This window comes from Schistocerca cancellata, chromosome 1, assembly GCF_023864275.1.
Source record: "Schistocerca cancellata isolate TAMUIC-IGC-003103 chromosome 1, iqSchCanc2.1, whole genome shotgun sequence".
Classification (NCBI taxonomy): domain Eukaryota; kingdom Metazoa; phylum Arthropoda; class Insecta; order Orthoptera; family Acrididae; genus Schistocerca; species Schistocerca cancellata.
Window position 1 is genome coordinate 301,070,194 of NC_064626.1, and position 20,870 is coordinate 301,091,063.

Here is a 20,870-nt window from a genome sequence, read left to right on the forward strand (position 1 = left end):
TCCACCATCCCCTCTGCTATACCTCCTGGATCCATACTCTCAACATTGACATCACTTCCCTATACACCACCATTCCTCATGGCCATAGTCTTGCCACCATTAAACGCCACCTATCCCAATGTCCTTCAGACTCAAATCCACTACCTCAACCTTACTAACTTCATCTTAACATACAACTGTTTTTTTACGAAGAGAAGGTATACAGACAAATCTGCACACGTACAGCGGCATCCACATCTCACCCTCCTACGCCATCTTGTTTATGGCCCATCTAGAGAAAACATTCTGAGCCTTCCAAACCCTTGGTCTGGTTCAGGTCCACTGATGGTATCTTCACAATGTGGACTTGGGGCCAAGACACCCTTTCCTCATTCCTTCATAACCTCAACACCTTCTTTCCCATCTGCTTCATTTGGTCCTTCTCAACCCAGCATGCCACCTTCTCAACATTGACCACCACCTCCCTGATGCTTCCATCCATGCCTCTGTCCACATTAACCCAATCAACCACCAACAGTACCTGCACTGCGACAGCTGCCATCCTTTCCACTTCAGAAAATCCCTTCCATATACAGTTTGGATGCTCAGGGATGGCATATCTACAGTGACAAGAACTCTCATGCCCAGTATGGTGAAGGTCTCCAAAGGCATTCACAGACACTCACTATCCCCCAGACCTAAGCCACAAAGATTTCCCATCCCATACCACCATACACTCCCAATCTTCCCACCATCTCCAAGAACCAGCTACACAGGAGTTCCCCTTCGTCACCCAATACCACCCTGAACTAGAACAACAGAACCACATTCCTTGTCAGGGCTTTTGATTATCTATCGTCATGCCCTGAAATGAGGGACATCCAACTCAAGACCCTAATCACCCCCTCATAAAATGATGTTCCATCACCCACCCATCCTCCACAACATCCTAGTCCATCCCTATGACACTCTCGATGCCATGTATCATACCACTGTGGAAGACCCAGGTGCAAGACCTGCCCAATCTACCCACCCAACACTTCCTATTCCAGTTCTGTCACAGGCTTACCCTACCCCATCAGAAGCCAAGCCACCTGTGAACGCAGCCTTGTCATTTACCAGCTCTCCTGCAAGTAGTACACAGCTTTCTGTGTTGGTATGAGTACCACCCAGTTATACACCAGGATGAATGGTCACTGCCAAAGTGTGGTCGGGAGCATGGCAGATTATCCTGCAGCACACTGTGCAGCTGAACATAACATGCTTGATTTCAGTGGCTGTTTCACAAACTGGACCATCTGGATCCTTCCTCCACCACAACTTTTCTGAACTACAATACATTTTCTGCTCCTGAAATTGTCCGAACCTCAACCTACGATATTCTACTGTCCCCACACTCTCCACCCAACAGTTTCGACCCCTTCTGTCGTATAACCACCTCCCAATTCATGCCACCTCATTGTCATTGTGCATCACTCTATCAATGCGCACAGCAGTTTTTTCCCCCTCTGTGCTCTTCTTTTTTTCTGCTCCACTTCCTCCCCCACACCGTCCAGACACTACCTTGGCAGCCTTATCCTACCGCCTTCTAATCCCTGCGTGCTTCTTTCCCCCCCACCCATACTGGCCCCACCCATACTGGCCCCTCCCACCTCTCTGCCCTGTTCCTCATTGGTGCCTTTGTTCAACACAACAGTTGCAGTCTGGTCAGAGATAGCGGTTATGTGTGCACTTGAATGTGTGTGTGTGTGTGTGTGTGTGTGTGTGTGTGTGTGTGTGTGTGTGTGTTTTCAGAAAAAGCTCAGTGTGTAACAGTCTTTTTGTTGTGCCTCTCTGTCATCTTTAAGGGGACTAGCAATGTACCCATTTCGGTCTCATCATTTTTTTATTTTGCTTCAGTAAATTTGCCGTTTGAGGTTTATATATAGCATGTCCTAAGAAGTAAAATGTTTTGTTTGATGATGAATCATCAACTTGCAGAAAGAGCATGTGTGCATGTGGGTGTGCACAAGGGCATGTGTATGTGTCACTTTAGGCAAATTCTAAATACATGATTTTTGTTTTCCATAGGCTTCACCTGCAACTACAGCTGCAACTAGGACTACCGTGCCAGGCGGTGCAGCTAGTCCAGGTGCACAGCCGTCAATAGCAAGTGCAGCCCCAATATTCAGTGACACTGTGTCGCCAGAATCTGGAAAGACTCAGGCTACAGTGTCCACATCAGGAATGCAGCCTTTTGCGACACCTCACCACCAAGAGAGTGGCAGTCTTACATCAATGCCACCATCTACAACATCTGAATACCAAATGTCCCCACTCTCTGTTTCGCACAGCATTGAACAGAGGTTACCTATCACAGTTCCTTCACCAAATTCTACAGTCTATCAACCTTCAGTTATCTCAGATTCCACTTACCAACCAACAGTTGTTTCTACAGGCCTTGGCCCTAGTTATCAAGGAACATCTGTCCCAACAACACTCAATACAAGCCAACAAATTAATAATATCCAAATGCTAAACACAGGAATGCAGGGAACAATAGGTGCACAGGGAGTAACATATCCTGCATCACAACCATCTGGCTATCGACCAGCTCCATTTACAGTATCGGACTACAAAGTGCCTCCGCAGTCAACAGCACACCTTTTCACAGTACCACCACCCACAGCTCCGATGCCTGCTATGCCACCTCGCAGTGGTATTGAGACAGCAGCAACAGCAAGTGGTGTTTTACCATCAGTTGCCAGATCAGCAACAACTCTAGCAGCAAGTAAGTGACATGTCACCTTGTATGAGCATCTGCTTTAATCTGATATAGTTTTGATTATTTCTTCTTTAATTTGCTTAGATGTTTGCACTGTAGTTGCTCTTGATACATTGTGTAAATAGACAGAAAATGAATGCTTAAGCTACATGACAATTAAAAACTTTGTATGAATCATACTTAAATTTGTACAAAGCAATACTTAAATCTGTACAAAGCAAAAATGTACTTGTTCTAACAAAATACGTTTTGTGTGTTCTTCTGATTATTGTTATTTTTTCAACATTTTTATAATTTTCAAAATAATGTAACTAAAGAGGAGTCCTTGGGCAATAACTGTTGTAAAGATTATATATAATGCAGTGTGAGAAATGTTTCTATGCTGCAACAGTATTTTAGGTATTAAATCTTTTTCACCGCATGCTTACAGAGTGTGTGTGTTTTTTTTTATCACAAACTTTAATTGTTGTTTCGACACTGCTGTAGAGCCACACACAACTTGTTACTGTATATCATCATTCTGACTCATACAGTGTCACTTTGCAACATTTCCCTATGTAGCAAATCAGTGTGAATTTTGATGTACTCCCAGTAAGTCCATGATCCAGCAAAACTGTTTGCCTTTGTGATTGTTCTAAACATTCACTGTAGTCAAAGCCTTCAGTACTCGTGATATCACATCAAATATTTCCTCCCATACAGTTTTGGCATTCGTGGCAAACATGTGTTCAGATCCAGACACTGTACAGCATTACATTCTCATCTCATCTTTCACTGGATCCACTAATCTTGTTCAAAAGCAGATTTTCCGGGCCACTCCATCCAAGCCTTGTACTGCTGATCTGTCCAAGAAGCAACTGATGAATACACCTCTTGTCACTCAGTACTATACTGCCCTTTGAATGTACACTCCTGGAAATGGAAAAAAGAACACATTGACACCGGTGTGTCAGACCCACCATACTTGCTCCAGACACTGCGAGAGGGCTGTACAAGCAATGATCACACGCACGGCACAGCGGACACACCAGGAACCGCGGTGTTGGCCGTCGAATGGCGCTAGCTGCGCAGCATTTGTGCACCACCGCCGTCAGTGTCAGCCAGTTTGCCGTGGCATACGGAGCTCCATCGCAGTCTTTAACACTGGTAGCATGCCGCGACAGTGTGGACGTGAACCGTATGTGCAGTTGACGGACTTTGAGCGAGGGCGTATAGTGGGCATGTGGGAGGCCGGGTGGACGTACCGCCGAATTGCTCAACATGTGGGGCGTGAGGTCTCCACAGTACATCGATGTTGTCGCCAGTGGTCGGCGGAAGGTGCACGTGCCCGTCGACCTGGGACCGGACCGCAGCGATGCACGGATGCACGCCAAGACCGTAGGATCCTACGCAGTGCCGTAGGGGACCGCACCGCCACTTCCCAGCAAATTAGGGACACTGTTGCTCCTGGGGTATCGGCGAGGACCATTCGCAACCGTCTCCATGAAGCTGGGCTACGGTCCCGCACACCGTTAGGCCGTCTTCCGCTCACGCCCCAACATCGTGCACCCCGCCTCCAGTGGTGTCGCGACAGGCGTGAATGGAGGGACGAATGGAGACGTGTCGTCTTCAGCGATGAGAGTCGCTTCTGCCTTGGTGCCAATGATGGTCGTATGCGTGTTTGGCGCCGTGCAGGTGAGCGCCACAATCAGGACTGCATATGACCGAGGCACACAGAGCCAACACCCGGCATCATGGTGTGGGGAGCGATCTCCTACACTGGCCATACACCACTGGTGATCATCGAGGGGACACTGAATAGTGCACGGTACATCCAAACCGTCATCGAACCCATTGTTCTACCATTCCTAGACCGGCAAGGGAACTTGCTGTTCCAACAGGACAATGCACGTCCGCATGTATCCCGTGCCACCCAACGTGCTCTAGAAGGTGTAAGTCAACTACCCTGGCCAGCAAGATCTCCGGATCTGTCCCCCATTGAGCATGTTTGGGACTGGATGAAGCGTCGTATCACGCGGTCTGCACGTCCAGCACGAACGCTGGTCCAACTGAGGCGCCAGGTGGAAATGGCATGGCAAGCCATTCCACAGGACTACATCCAGCATCTCTACGATCGTCTCCATGGGAGAATAGCAGCCTGCATTGCTGCGAAAGGTGGATATACACTGTACTAGTGCCGACATTGTGCATGCTCTGTTGCCTGTGTCTATGTGTCTGTGGTTCTGTCAGTGTGATCATGTGATGTATCTGACCCCAGGAATGTGTCAATAAAGTTTCCCCTTCCTGGGACAATGAATTCACGGTGTTCTTATTTCAATTTCCAGGAGTGTATTTGTCAACTACTTTGACAAGGTTATGACTTCCTAAAATTATGCCCTGAAATGAGGTAGGTCCTTGCTGTCTGACATTTTGCCCACCATACACTTAGAATTGCCCCCCACCCCAACCCCTCATTCTCAGCAATATCCTGATCACACCCTATGCTCCTGCATCCATTGTGATACCCTATGGCTCCTACCGCTGTAGGGCTTGCCCTGTGCATCTTCCTACCTCCTATACCAGTCCTGTAACTAGCAAAACCTATACTATCAAAGGGAGAGCCACCTGTGAAATGATATATTTTGTGTACCAGCTGCTATGCAAACAACGCCTGACCTTCTGCATTGGTATGACTACCACCAAGTTGGCAGTTATGATGATGAATGGGCATAGGTAGAGGGTGTATATTGGCAACATGCAATATGATGTTGCAGAGCATGCTCAATAACATGATAGTTATGACTTCAGTGCCTGGTTTACCACATGTACCATCTGGATTCTCCCCCTTGATTCCAATTTTTCAGAACTCTGCAGGTGGGAACTGGAATTACAATATGTGTTTTGTTCTCACCACCCACTGGGCCTTAATGTATGATGATTTCTTCAGTCTCAATTCAAATCATTGCCTCATCATAAGTTAGTTGATATAACCATCTACATTTTAGCATTCATCTGCAACACAACCTTTCAAAATTTAAATATAATGTAACTGTAGAGTTAAAACAAATCCACTCACAAGAAATGGCAGGAGAACACACACAGGAAAGGTTTTAAAGATTGCTAACTTTTAGAGCCAATGGTTCCTTTGTCTGGCAGAAGGCTTGAAAGGGAAGGTAGAGGTTTGAAGGGGAAAAAAGTGAGATTTAAGAAAAGGGGTAGATTTTGGAAAAGTCGCCCAGAACCCTGGGTCAGGGGAGACTTGCTGGATGGGCCAGATTCATTGTACAACATTTCAGAAGTTTCTTTCTCCCCTTGTCTGTACTGCATATTGTTCACTGTCACTTCTGTATAAGGCTGCACTGCAGAAATTCGAACTGCCTCAATATCTCCATAATTACTTTCAGAAAAAGACATCTCATCCCTTAAATTTGTTAACAAATCTAACTTTTTCACAAATGTTTTTACTGCTATTGCCGGTTTGTGTTATTACGTCCTCTTTAAATCAGCCGTAAGTTATTGTGTTGTCAAAATAGTAAAACGTCTTTACAAGTTTTAGTTCTAATTTTTTGATCTGAGTCTCCCAGCATAGCCTGATTCAGTTTGATTACACTTGATTACTTTTGTTGTTCTTCATCTCTTAGTCACAACACATTCTGTTCCACAGGTCTTTAAAGTCATTTGCCATGTCTGATAGAATTAAAATGTTATTGGAAACCTTAAAGTCTTTATCTCTCCTTTCTGAATGCTAACTCCTGTTACAAATTTGTCCTTTGTTTCATTTACTGCTTGCCAGATGTACGTATTGAATAAGGCTCTCTCTCTCTGTATTCAACTCATAGAACTGCAGATTGTTGTCTGTGCAAGTTTTAGATAACCTGTTGCTCTTTGTATTTTGTCCCCACTAACTTTACAATTTCCCTAGTATATCCCAGTCAGCAGCTTTTTCTAAGTTTACAAATGCTTAAATGTAGGTTGTTGTTCTTCCATTGATCTTCCACCATATCAGCTTTTAGAAGATCAGATTCTACCAGCTGTTCCATTCTTAGGTAATTTGTGTTTAAGTATGTTACATTATTCTTGAAATCTGAGGTTTTCGACAGTCTCTTATATCCTAAATACTAGGTGAAACAGTTTTGCGATGATTTGTTATGAGGATCATAATTATTCTGAAGGAATGTCACATGCCCCAGGTGCATTATTTCAACTTAGAGCTCTCAATGCTTTGTCAGATTTCCACCTACTTGTCATTCATCATTCTTCAGCTACATTCCATAGATTTTCATGACAATAACACATTAACAGTGTCACCTTGACCATTTCTGAAATGCTTGTTCCCAGTGCAGACCCATAACAATATGCCTTTTTTTCACTATTGCTTATGTCAGTGGATTTTGCCTATTCCAATCTATGTTGTCACAAGAACAATTCCCCATTCTTCTCTGCTGTATCTGTGTGTATATACACTGTGTGATCAAAAGTATCCAGACACCTGGCAGAAAATGACTTGAAAGTTTGTGGCACCCTCTATCAGTAATGCTGGAATTCAATATGGTGTTGGCCCACCCTTATCCTTGATGACAGCTTCCATTCTCACAGGCATATGTTCATTCAGGTGCTTTAAGGTTTCTTGGGGAATGGCAGCCTATTCTTCACAGAGTGCTGCACTGAGGATAGGTGTTGATGTCGGTCTGTGTGGCCTGTTACGAAGTCGGCATTCCAAAACATCCCAAAGGTGCTCTATAGGATTCATGTCAGGACTCTGTGCAGGCTAGTCCATTACAGGGATGTTATTGTCATGTAACCACTCCACAACCACACTATAACACCACCACCTCCAAATTTTACTTTTGGCACTACACATGCTGGCAGATGATGTTCACCGGGCATTCGCCATACCCACAGCCTACCATCGGATCACCACATTGTGTACTGTGATTCATCACTCCACACAGTGTTTTTCCAATGTTAAATTGTCCAACTTTTTACACTCCTTACACCAAGTGAGGCATCGTTTAGCATTCACCAGCGTGATGTGTGGCATATGAGCAGCTGCTCAACCATGAAATCCCAAGTTTTACTCACCTCCTGCCTGACTGTCATAGCACTTGCAGTGGATTCTGACAAAGTCAGCCTGTACATTTTTGTCCTCTACGTGTCCCTTTACATTTCCATTTCACTATCACATCAGAAACAGTGGACTTAGGGATGTTCAGGAGTGTGGAAATCTCGCTTACAGACGTATGACACAAGGGTCATTCCACGTCAGTTCAACCAATTTGAGAAAATGTTCCCGCTGGTAGTCTCAGATTTGGCTGAAATTTAGCACACCAATGCTACCAAGTGTGGAACATTCATGTACAAACTTTTAAGTTCTCCTGCCAATTAGTTCCAGAATTATGGCTTGTGAAAGAAGGTGGCGTGACCCGGAAATTGCAACCCGCATCTAGCAATCTCTCTTCATATGATGATAACAAACACTAAAGTTTCCTGGAACAGTACTTCTTGTGCCCACAGGGTGTATCCCAGATCTCCATAGCAACAAATCTTGGTCCGATTCATCCAGATCATACAGTACAAAGCGAATGCCACATTTTGTTCCATATGTTGTTTTATGACATTCAGATGCTTCTGCTCTACCAATACTGCAGCTTGCTTGAACAAAAGCACCACTAGTACAGTCTCCTGCCTCCATACTGACTTTCCACAACAGTATTGATCAGTCTGTACTAGAATCTTAAAAACATGAGTAACCTGTAATTGTTGCTTGTTTCCTTTGTTGTTCCTGCCTAACAATGACTCATTCTGTCCCTGAAAACTACCATTCTTTAACTTTCTGTTGCTTAATGGTTCCCAACAATTGCTGCAGCTTTATCTGAAACAATCTGTCTGCTTCATCACTATTATTTGCTAAATCGTGTTAAAAGAAACATAACCAAATACATCTCTGTCAACAATTATTGTACACAAATGCCTTGCAATAATAAGTTGAAATTTTGCCACATATTATATTATGGTCTACTTATGCAGTGCTTGAAATTTGGCTTGGATACCACTTGTTCCTTTTGTGCTACCACACTTAGAAAATCCATGTTTTTCAGGTAATTTTTCAAATTTTGTGTGCATGTAACTCTGTGAGACTGATATGGGCAAGATGAGTTGTGTGTGTGTTCAGGCCACATTAAGCTTACCACAAAAAAAATTATACCCTTTTTGAGTGAATTATATTTGGCATAGAGGGCACCTACAATATGTACCTCTTAATGTATTACATTTTTCAAATCACATTTTGGAATTTTTTATTTCCCCCCAGAAACATGTTGTTGGTGTTTTGATTCATAGAGTGTGTTCTCTAAGTGGATGTTATTGCGTTGTAAAAATTTCACTGGACTGTGCGGAATAGTTTCAAAGCTATTAAGACCTGAAGTTGGGTCTGAAGATAGATTGCCAGATGCGGGTTGCAATTTCCGGGTCATGCCACCTTCTTTCACAAGTCATAATAATTGGCAGGGGAAACTAATACTTTGTACATGAGTGTTCCACACATGGTAGAATTAGTGTACTGAATTTCAATCAAATCTGAGACTATGAGCTGGAGCCCCTGGTTGAACTGACATGGAATGACCCACAAGTGACACCCAGCCACCTGACCACATTCAAAGTCGGTGAGTTCCACGGAGTGCTCTATTCTTCTCTCTCATGATGTCTAGTGAGGTCACTGATATGGAGTATCTGGCAGTAGGTGGCATCACAATGCAACTAATATGAAAAACAGATTTTGGGGGTGTCCGGATACTTTTTATCACATAGTATATATGTTCCATCCTCCCTCACATGCCCACAGTGCCATTAGGTGGCATTCAGGTTTGCAGTGGGCAGTGGTGTTGATATCATTAGTGTAGTGTATTTGTCTTGACATTGTTAGCGTAGTATTTATGCTTCTGCAGCTTTGCGTTTCTGTTCTAGCCATTCCTGCTTTGCCATTTTTGCAATTTCTCTGAAAACCATTCCCTTTTGCATGCTTCATTTGCTGCATTTATAAAGTTTTTTTTACATAAATTAAATCTAACATCTCAAGTGTTTGTCAGAACCATACACACAAAATAATAATCTTCATGTTAACATAAAAAATTATAAATCCAAATATCAATTCAAAATGTCCTTCATCCATTTCACTGATGGTAGAATGACTGTCTCTTAATTATCACTGACACAACTACAATCCGTCCATATAAACGTAAACATTCAAATTTTTTCACAAACGACATGTTTATCACACTCCTTCATTGTCTAGTTTCTTCTCTTGCATCTGTGAACACGGTTTACACCAGAGTGAACAAAGCAAATGTGAATTCCCTCTGGTGTAATTGCAAGTGAGTAGGAACAGCATTCAGTTGCATTCTGCTCATATTCATGGTGCTCGCACACACTTTAGTTTCGTGGCAAGAACCTTTGAAGTCCTACTCACATATAGCATCGGGGCCCAGTTGCTATCAGTGTGGTTTTGTGCTCTCTGAGATGTTAAGTTTCAGGTTTGATTTACAACCACCACTGTATTTATTTTATGTGAGGAAGGTGCCAATGGTATCCTCATACCCTGCATTCCTGTTTTCTTTTTCATTATCATACATACTCTTGTTTTTCTCTTATTTTAGTTCCATTGATATCCATGTACTCACCCAACCAGAATTCCTGGTCTTCTTCCTGTTTGCATCACTGATCCTCATTATTGCTAGATTCAGGCTATCCATTTCTCTTTTTGAGTTCTCTAACCGAACTAACAATTAAGAGATTTAACATTCCATACATTATTCTGTAGAATACCACTTTTGTTTCTGCTAAGAATCTTGAGTAGTTTCCATACAGACACATTTATGGGAGACAATTTGATCTCTCGAATATTTTACATAGTAGAGCTGCAGGTCCCCTAGGAGGTATAATAGCCATAGTTTTCCCTTCCTTGCAAATGTTTGGGGTACCAACGTAGTGAGACTATGTTTACTAGTGTTAGAAGATCAGATCACTGAGAAGAAACTCCTGCTGTTGCTCTTCAGCAACCATGTTTAGTCTGTCATCACAGATACCTCCCTGATTTCATTTTACCTGTGGTGCAGCTGAGACAAACAAACCGTTCCATCTCAGCAGGGTCCATGATTTAGGGGAGAAAAAGTTCCATACACACATTTTATTAACAAGACAACTGTACAACACTTTTTGAATTTGTGGCAATTTAGTCTCCATAGTCTGTAGATTTGAGTTTCTTAAATGGGCAGTGGGCTGAGTCCATTTTGAATTCTACATAGTTCTTGTTTGATATGTGGAAAATTTATTGCATATGTCCACAAACCGTGTTACTTAACCCTTTGACTGCTGGAGGCACACCATCTGCTTGGCACACTGAGGCGCCACGTCCTGCTGCGTAATCCGGCTACTGGCACGCTGCCTGCCTGCCCTCAGAGCCGTCACTGGGACCAGATCGGCCCACGCTGCCCAACCTGCCCTGTGCTGAATACTTCTTGGCTGATTACGACTGGCACAGAGCCAGCGTGAATTTTTGACAACTTTGGGCTGTAATATCTTGGGCAATAGTTCTTGTAAAGAAATCAGATGTGCCCATCTCGTACAACTTTATGCGTTCTCTTAAGAATAATAATGAAAAAAATTTTACTAGCCATATTTAGCCAGAAAATTGTAGATAAATCGGCCAAACAAGTAGGTACTCGAAAAAATTTCGAAGTTTGGCTTTTTGCATCTCCTGAACTAATGCTTTGCGAAGGTAGTAGCCCAACAACATAAGGTTCTTAAATACAAAGTTTCATTTCCAGAGCACTTTCCAGTACTGAATGAATTAAGTGCAAAGTTAAAGATTTTGTAAAAATGTCAAAAATGTGGTCTTTATTGCCCTGATTTTGCTAAAAATGGTATGCCCTGTAAAACATACCAAGCTATATAACTGGAATGAAAGTTGGGCACAAAAATCAGGCCTGAAAACAATGTAAACTTCGGATTTGCATATCAAGTAGAGTGAACCCATGATGAAAATGAAATTTAGATTGATATAGATTGACAGCACAACAATAAGGAATAAAAATTTTTATTCCCCTACTATTTTCCAATAATCTACAAATTAGTCAAAAAGATGTTGATTTTTATGAAAAGATGAAAGCAGGTGATTTGATACTACTTTTACTAATACCATTTTCTATTAATGCTTCAAAGCCAGTCTCATTCGAACAACAAATTTTAAGCCCCCCACAGAGCAATGAATTTAATTTCCAATATTGGCTAACAACAGAGGCAAAGTAGCAAGAGAAATTGCACTGAGAACAGAGTTTTAACTTTGGCATGTTGTTTCTCGTTGATCAAAGGCATTTGAATCAGTTACAGAAAACAGGTTTTGCACAAATAGACTGAATGTGATCTATATTTGTACTACCAAGGATAAAAAAATATAACTGTCACCCATGTTACTTATTAATAATTTAAATGTATTGTATGTAGATTAATATATGGTTTTTTTTATACTGGCGCAATGTACTCATCATTATTACATTTGCCACAGTACATTTGCGCCATCTCAATCACCAAGTCCATTCATATGCCAGTAACCAGCACTGGCGAAGTTAAAAATAGATTTATAATTCTTTTTACATTTTTGCCTCTTTTTTTTCCCAGAAGCGTCAATAAATTTTCTCAGATTTAGTTCCCAATGATTAGTAATGGTTCTTTGTATGATAAGTCTCAAAGCAGGGTACAATACATAACGGAACATTGCAAGTTTTGCATTGGTATCTTGTTTCCCTGCGCACTTTTCTTTTTCGTGCAAACCACGCATCTCCACATTAGCATACTTTCCTGCGAATGTTCACTCGCGATAATGGAAAATGTCTCCCTGTGAATTGCATATGGTTCTTGTCGTCGTAGCACCTTCCCCTACCAGCTTTTTTTCCATTCTGTGACATATTTTTCTACAGTCTCCCTTACGAGAGAAAGGTGAAACTCTGTGAGTGCCATTTTTCGCCCTGTTACCAACCAGTGGAGAGCATGAGCATTTAGAATGCACAAATCCAGAATGTGAAAAAATATTTCTTGTACCATTTAACAGTCTTATGCACTGATCCCACTGAGCTCAGTAACATGTCAAACAGTCAACTGCGCCCATACTGAAATTGTAATCTACTATACATTACGGTTTTTTTTATTTTCCTCCAGTATTTCTGTCAGTCTTCTCTGTTTCAACCACTTGTGCGCCTTTCACTTAGTCCTGTGGGCAGTGTTTTACCGGTGACCAGTCAGTCAGAGTCAAATGGACCAGATCTGTTTTAGTGGAACTTCTGTAATTGCATAATTTTGTACAATTGCACACTGTTGTCTGTGTTAACATTACCGAATCTCGAAAACTGTTTATTGTGCAGTGGAATTCAATAACAATGTTTGTTTCCAGTTTTATTTCATATGCCTTTATTTGTTTCTGTACATAGAATGATATATCATATCATATCATTATCAGAATCCAAGGCTGGTGGCAAACAGGCAAGACGATATTCAGCTGTATTTTAAACATGTTGACAAATATATTAGTTCCCTCAATACTGTTGCACCTGGGAGTGAGGACACTCCAGTCAGTTTGTGAATTTTTGTCATTGTATTTCATGAGGATACGCTGAACCACAAGTAGTATATGTGCAACTGTCTTGAAATCATTCACAGTGCGATAGTTTCCTTAGTCATCACTGCACTTGTTTTCTGTAACATCATCACGTTTCTGATAAATGCCATAAGAGGCCAATTATATCATGGCCATGTATTAACAACTAGGTTGAAACATTTTGTTTACAAACATGTCACCGATTAAAAGCATCAACACTGGTATGAACACACATTCTAAGTGATTGCAATACAGCCTCTAATGTAACTGGGGCAGCAAACTAAGTTTGTTACTCTGTAATGATATACTAGAAACAAAAGAATTGAGAATATATCTTCTGTTATCACCTCTACATGAGCTGTGATAATTAATGTGTGTAGTGAACTGTGTGTAATTTGTTACAGGTGGTGGACCGAGTATACCTGGAATGCCAGTTGTGACAACACCAATATCACTACCTGGGATGCCACCTATAACGGTGTCAGCTTCTATACCACTTGCAGCATTTGAGGGCCTTCCTCCTCCTCAGTAGATGGCTCCTGTTAATCTTGAAATTGTCATTTGGGAATTTTGGATGACACAGCTTCTCACCTTTGCATTTCTGTGATAGAAGTGATCTTTCTTCGAGTGACGTACAAGGAGAAAAGTTATTACAAAGGGTTGAAAATATTGATAGATACTGAATGTCTCTTATGCTGCCAGGGATTGCTGGACTGTGAATATAAAAAAAATAAACAGTGCCTCATTAAAAAGGAATTTCTTTTGTGGGAATTGACAGTGTTGTAATCTGTAATGAAATTATAAAACTTAATTTGTTGTTTATTAATGTTTTTATCTTTGTATGTATCATATTATAGTTACAAGTATGCATGCTTGTTCGCTTTAAGAATTATGGCATTCACTGGCACATTGTACGAAGCAAGAAGTTGATGAAACATATGATATGGAGATTATATTCTGTCATATGTATCAGAATAAATAGCCATCAAAATTAATTTATTTAGCAGATACAAATGTTTTATTTCATTTCATACATATTTTAATTCATGCTTTGTGTATTGAATGTGTCAGTGAGGTTCTGGTACTGACTTAGGCTCTTTCATATTCATCAAACGTACATGAGCCAGCAAATGTATTAGATTTTAATTGGCAGTAATGCATAACTTCATTTTCCCGTCCATGCTGAATTGTTAAATATATCCTTTCATTAGCTAGAGAAGCGATTATATTTAATACATTTTTCAAATGGGTAATGCTAAATGCGCTCTCTCTCTCTCTCTCTCTCTCTCTCTCTCTCTCTCTCTCTCTCTCTCTCTCTCCCTCTCTCTCCCCCTGCCCCCCTCTCCCTCCCCCCTCTCTCTCTCCCTCCCCCTCCCCCACCTCCCTCCCCCCTTTCCCTCTCTCCCCCCACCTCCCTCCCCCCTCTCCCTCTCCCCCACCTCCCTCCCCCCTTTCCCTCTCTCCCCCCACCTCCCTCCCCCCTCTCCCCTCTCCCTCTCTCCCCCTCCCCCCTCTCCCTCTCTCCCCCCACCCCACCTCCCTCTCTCCCCCCTCCTGCACCCCTCCCCCTCCCTCCATCCCCCCAACCCTCCATCCCCCTTCCCCTCCCACTCATCAGTCCTCCTCCCCTTTTCCCAAAATGATGTGTTAATGAAATTTGTTGTTGATGGCACCACCATTAACTTCTCAACACTGAAAATTAAAGTCACTGAACATTTGTTCGACATATGATATCATTACATGCGGAAGTTACTTCACACAGTGCTGATAATGTCAGTCATTTGAATTTTGTGTGGTGTTGAGCAGTAGCAAATAAAACATATATATTCGCATCCAGAGAGTCATATTAATGTTTCTTCTACGGATGAAAGGCTCCAGTGTTTGCAGAATAACAGAGGAGTAGCCATACACTGCCTTCTTCAGCAGTTTTCAACCAAGTCTTTGATGACTGGTGCAGGCAGTCGCATGATTATGTCTTGCATTGTCAGAATGTAAATATAGTGAAACCCCTATTTTACATTTTCATGCAATCCAGACTTAAAAAATGCAAAATTGATGAAAATGTTAAAGCCCCCCAAAATATGAGCAAAAACTTATGTAATTGGCATGTATGATTAAAAATAGAAATTCTCCATAATACTTTGTACAAAATGTGTGCAAGTGAAGGAAATTACAGTACAATGTTTATACGACTGTTTGTGGTAATGAATTTAATCAATTCTTAAAAAATCACAGATGTATAATAAAAAGTAAAAACTCGCAAAAAATTTAAATTGCTATCTCAGTACAAGGAAATTGAACTGTTTTCTGAGATTCTGTGACTAAAAATTATAAGTTTCCAAATGTGTTTTATAGAGGTCATTCTTCGTGCTTACCAAGAAAAAGCAAAAATTGATGGACATGTTGAATTAAACCAAAAACATCACAGCGGCTAAGTGGTTAAACCATATGCATAATTGTGGGCATACTTCGTCACCATTGCCGTTTTTGTTTAACGTTCTTCTTATGAGCTGCACTTCATATGCTAACTGCCATTAAAGTGTTAATTTAGGCTTGATGAGAGAAATAAAGATGTGAAAAATGAGTTTGCTTCCAGCTTATTGGAAGTCGGCTCAGTAAAAAATTCTGTACACTATGTAACATGTAAATTTGGATGAAAACTCAGGCGCTACACTTTCGCTTTGTGCTCTCTATCACTGCTGTCAATCTTTACGATCTACATTGTGCGGTGTGTGTTGTGCAAAGTATACGCATGAGTAGTGTATGTAGTTGTTGCAACTTAGTGTATGTAGTTGTTGCAACTGTATCATGTCAGATATGAACACATTCAAAATGTGCTATCGCAACACCCTTGTTTTATTTCCATAGCTGGCCGCTGTGGCTGAGTAGTTCTAGGCACTTCAGCCTGGAACCGCACTGGTGCTACGGTCGCAGGTTTGAATCCTGCCTCGGGCATGGATGTGTGTGATGTCCTTAGGTTAGTTAGGTTTACGTAGTTCTAAGTCTAGGGGACTGATGACCTCAGATGTTAAGTCCCATAGTGCTTGGAGCCAATTGAACTATTTGTGTGTGACATATGTCACAGCACATCATCTCTACGAAAAGTATATTTTTAGCACTTCACAAAATGCTTTCACCCCTACCTGCACTCCCATAGCTGAAGGGCCACTCTCCCTCTCCACAAATCCAGTAGGTGAGCTCATTATACATGTGTTTAATGTGGTGTGGTGGCTGTGCTGGCTATTGGGTGACTTAACAAGTCACCAGACAGTCACTAGCCGGAAAATCACAATGTTTCCTTAATTATGACCAAGCACATCCTCCAAGGCTCAGTGTCTGAATTTAAAAGTTTGATGATTGATATTGTTGCTTAATACAGTACATTGGAAATACATGCAAAAATATGAGACTGAGTAATAAGTGGCACAAGGAAAGGTAGTCGCTGGGCCACTTCATCAAGTACTGGCTTAGTCTCCAACACTTCATGTTGACTGTCTTGTTTTTTTATTACTGCTGCAACCTAGTAGTAGTTGTATCATAGCTTAACAGTGAAGCTAAATATTGCATGTTGTGTTGGCAACGCCGATCATGGATTACATAAGCATTTCCACTCTTACATCCCCCCCTCTCCACAACAGTCTAAAATATTCCCTTAATTCTGCCATCACCCATGGTGCAGACCATCTGTTTTCTGAGCCACTTACAACTTCAGTCACATCAAATATCAATAGGAAGAAAAAGGGACAAAGTCAAGTTAGATGTCGAGTAAGATCTTAGAGTTGAAATAAACCTTACTATGAAGAAATGTAAAATCAGGGAATTTTTAGTGTTGGCCTTATTATTTTTTCGCAGAGGCTATGAATTTATGGTGTAGAATCACGAAAAATGTAAAATCGAAGTTCCACTGTAATTAGGAGTAAAGGAGATCACTCATATTAATAATGGAAAATCTCATCACATCAGATATGATTATGAACCATTAGCATAAAATTACATAACCACCACCATGGTTTCGACAATAGGTATGTCTTAAATCTTCCCTCCAATCAATGCATTAAACAATTGTCTTATTAGCCAGTGAATTTCCTTTTCATAACATAGAATGTCTTGAGATAACACTGAAACCAGTGTTCGTAAATATTCCTTTCACAGGTGGTGATTCACATAACAGCTTATCTAATACATAGAGCTGGGTTAAACGTATCCCAGCATATCTCATTATCATAAAACTTAATATTACTATACAGGGTGAATAGTATTTAAACTGACAAACTCTGGAAGGTTGTAGGGGACATCAAAACAAATATTTTTCCCTAATGTCATTTTTTCGTATGAGGATTATTTAAACCGGTGGTGGCCGTATTACGCTCTTCAGTTGTAGGCAACTACTGACCACCAGTGTAGTAGTGCATGTTTCTGTTTACTAATGGAGCAATACATCTGGAGTGAGTACACCGACATGGTTGGTGCGTACTACGTAGTACACCACAACGGACGAGCTGCACAGTGGGTTTATCAACAACAATATCCTGAATGAGATTTTCACTCTGCAGTGGAGTGTGCACTGATATGAAACTTCCTGGCAGATTAAAACTGTGCGCCCGACTGAGACTCGAACTCGGGACCTTTGCCTTTCGCGGGCAAGTGCTCTACCATCTGAGCTACCGATGCACGACTCACGCCCGGTCCTCGCAGCTTTACTTCTTCCAGTATCTTGTCTCCTACCTTCCAAACTTTACAGAAGCTCTCCTGCGAACCTTGCAGAAGTAGCACTCCTGAAAGAATACTGAGGAGACATGGCTTAGCCACAGCCTGGGGGATGTTTCCAGAATGAGATTTTCACTCTGCATTGGAGTGTGCGCTGATATGAAACTTCCTGGCAGATTAAAACTGTGTGCCCGACCGAGACTCGAACGAGATACTGGCAGAAGTAAAGCTGTGAGGACCGGGCGTGAGTCGTGCTTCGGTAGCTCAGATGGTAGAGCACTTGCCCGTGAAAGGCAACAATATCCTAATTCCCGTATCCCGCATCATACGACCTTTGCTGCTGTGTACCAACGTCTGCGTGAGACAGAGTCATTTAGCAGATTACCTGGACAGGGACGCCGTCGCATGGTAAGGACGCTGCAATTTGAGAAAGCTGTCTTGCAGCATGTGGAGCGGGATCCTTCAATCAGCACTTGTGCAATTGCACATAACATGGGGACGAATGTAAGAACAGTCCTTCAAGAGCAATTGTTACGTCCATTTCACTTACAGCGTGTCCACAACCTGGAACCAGTTGATTATCCACCCAGAGCACAGTTTTTGCAGTGGTACCAAGGACAATGTAAAATGCATTCTACATTTCCATCCTCTGTGTTGTTTACCAATGAAACAACATTCGGGCGTGATGACTTCTTCAACATGCACAATTTGCATCTTTAGAGTGAGGATAACCCATATGCCACAGTTACTAGTGCTCATCAAGTGCGGTTCTTCGTTAATGTGTGGGTCGGTGTCGTTGGGGACTGTTTAATTGGGCCGTATCTGCAACCTAGGCCATCAGATGGCAGGCACTATTACAATTTTCTCACCAGAGCATTGCTGGAAGATGTCCCGCTCCCTACAAGACGACATATGTGGTTCCAACATGACAGGGCGCCGACACATTTCAGTCGTCATGTGTGTCAATTCCTGGACGACTGTTCCCAGAAACGTGGATTGGCACAGGCGGTCCTGTACCATGGCCTGCTCGATCCCAGATATGTCCCCTCTGGACTTTTGTGTGGGGAGAGATGGGCAACCTTGTTTACATGACTCCTGTTGCATTTAGAAGAGGATCTGGTTGCTCGGATAGCAGCAGCAGCATGAACAATTCAGGATACTCCTGGGGTTTTTGCCCGTGTCAAACAGAACATGATCCGACGGTGTAACCTTTGTTTATGTGTCAATAGAGGCTTTTTTGAAAATCTACTGTAATTGAAATTGGGTTGTGTTAATGTGTTGTCTCTTGGTCATAAAAAATGGACAAGTGTTTGTTGGTTTAATTAATTTGCTGCCAGAGAAATCTTCCTCTACCAGTTTAAATACTCACCATAGGAAAAAATGACATTAGGGGAAAATATTTGTTTTGATGTCCCCTACAACCTCCAGAGTTTGTTGGTTTAAATACTTTTCACCCTGTATACTTAAGTATCCTCCCTCCCCATCACTATTGCTCGACACATACTAAGTTCAAGGGCTAAGTCTCCATGGTCACCTTCCTTATGAAATAAATATCTTTCATAGTCTAACTTAGAATAGTTGTACACCTTAGTACACTCATTAGGACACCTGTCATCATTTTTCACTGACTCTTTCTTAAATACATGTCTAATTTGAATTCAGGTATTAGTGTGACTGGCCAACCTATCAGATAGGGTTTCAACTAATTTGTTTATCTGTTTCTCCAAACTAGCAAAAGTAGATTGTTACATTCAAATCCTAATATGTTCAACCTTACAGGGTGTCGGGATTTGTTCATTAAAATTCCTGATTCATAAAATCTTTCACTTGTTTCAAGTCGTTATTTAATTCCGAAATTGCTCACTGACCTCATTTTGTACTAGATCAAACTGGTTGTTCACCTTGGTATGCAACACCTCTTTTAAAGTACTTATAGCTAATTGAAATTCTGAAATCTTAGCATTAATCTCGTTTCTTTCCTGTCTGGACTCCTCAGACAATCTTAATCTTTACTAATTTGTATTTTATTGCTTAAGTCTGTATTAGAGTGGCCAATGCTTCTGTGGTTTTTAATGAAAAATATAATCTTCTTGTTAGAAAAGCTTTGTTGGCCTAGATCACAGCCATTACACATTTGGATAATTAGTGTTGGCAAATTTTAATTGCCATCTTCAGATCATCTACATTACAGTGTATCCATAATTACAGTTTGATTTTCAGAATGCTGTAGAAAGCACTGCTCAGAATGACTAAATTTGAAAACATGTTATTGGCATGGGGAAAAGTCGTGGAGGAAAAAAAAAAAAAAATTAACCAACAGACATGCGGCACAAGGCTATTCCTTACTTTGCATCCAAGATGCCCACCATGGCTGTCTTCATGAAGGATTGCATCTGCCGGTAAAGCTCTGTGTGCCAGTAGCCCTGCAGAAGTTCCCGACATGCAGGAGTATGAAAAAAACGCATGGTCTGTTATTGCTAAGGGTCTGGAGAAAATAATTACAAAATCTGAAAAGAAAGTTCTTTTGTAGTGCAATGTGGCAGAGAGGAAAGCAGTTGATTTGACGTTAGTTGAAGACATGGCCACAGCACTGCAAGAGGGGTTGAGCACTGGTGTGCAAACATTCAATGCACGAGGAATTGCCTGAACATTGGACATGCCTATGAGCCTAAAATCCTACTAAATATCATGCATTGCTATTCATATAAAATTTCTCATTTTCTGGAGTTTCCTCCTGTTGACCTGCCAGCAAGATAAATGTTTGCTCGATGTTTTCTTACTCTCATGGAAATGGCC

At 41.6% G+C, this 20,870-nt stretch overlaps 1 protein-coding gene across 4 annotated transcripts in view; it reads left to right on the forward strand.

Annotated features, from left to right (window-relative positions):
* LOC126172103 (Golgi reassembly-stacking protein 2) overlaps positions 1-14,545 on the forward strand; it is a 66,616-nt gene extending 52,071 nt beyond the window's left edge. For all 4 annotated transcript variants that reach the window (XM_049920854.1, XM_049920855.1, XM_049920853.1 and 1 more), the window contains exons 7-8: positions 2,050-2,749; positions 13,772-14,545. In XM_049920854.1, the coding sequence (XP_049776811.1) occupies positions 2,050-2,749; positions 13,772-13,899 (828 nt within the window). In that variant the 3' untranslated portion in view covers positions 13,900-14,545. The remainder of the gene's footprint in view (positions 1-2,049; positions 2,750-13,771) is intronic.
* The last annotated feature ends 6,325 nt before the right edge of the window (positions 14,546-20,870 follow it).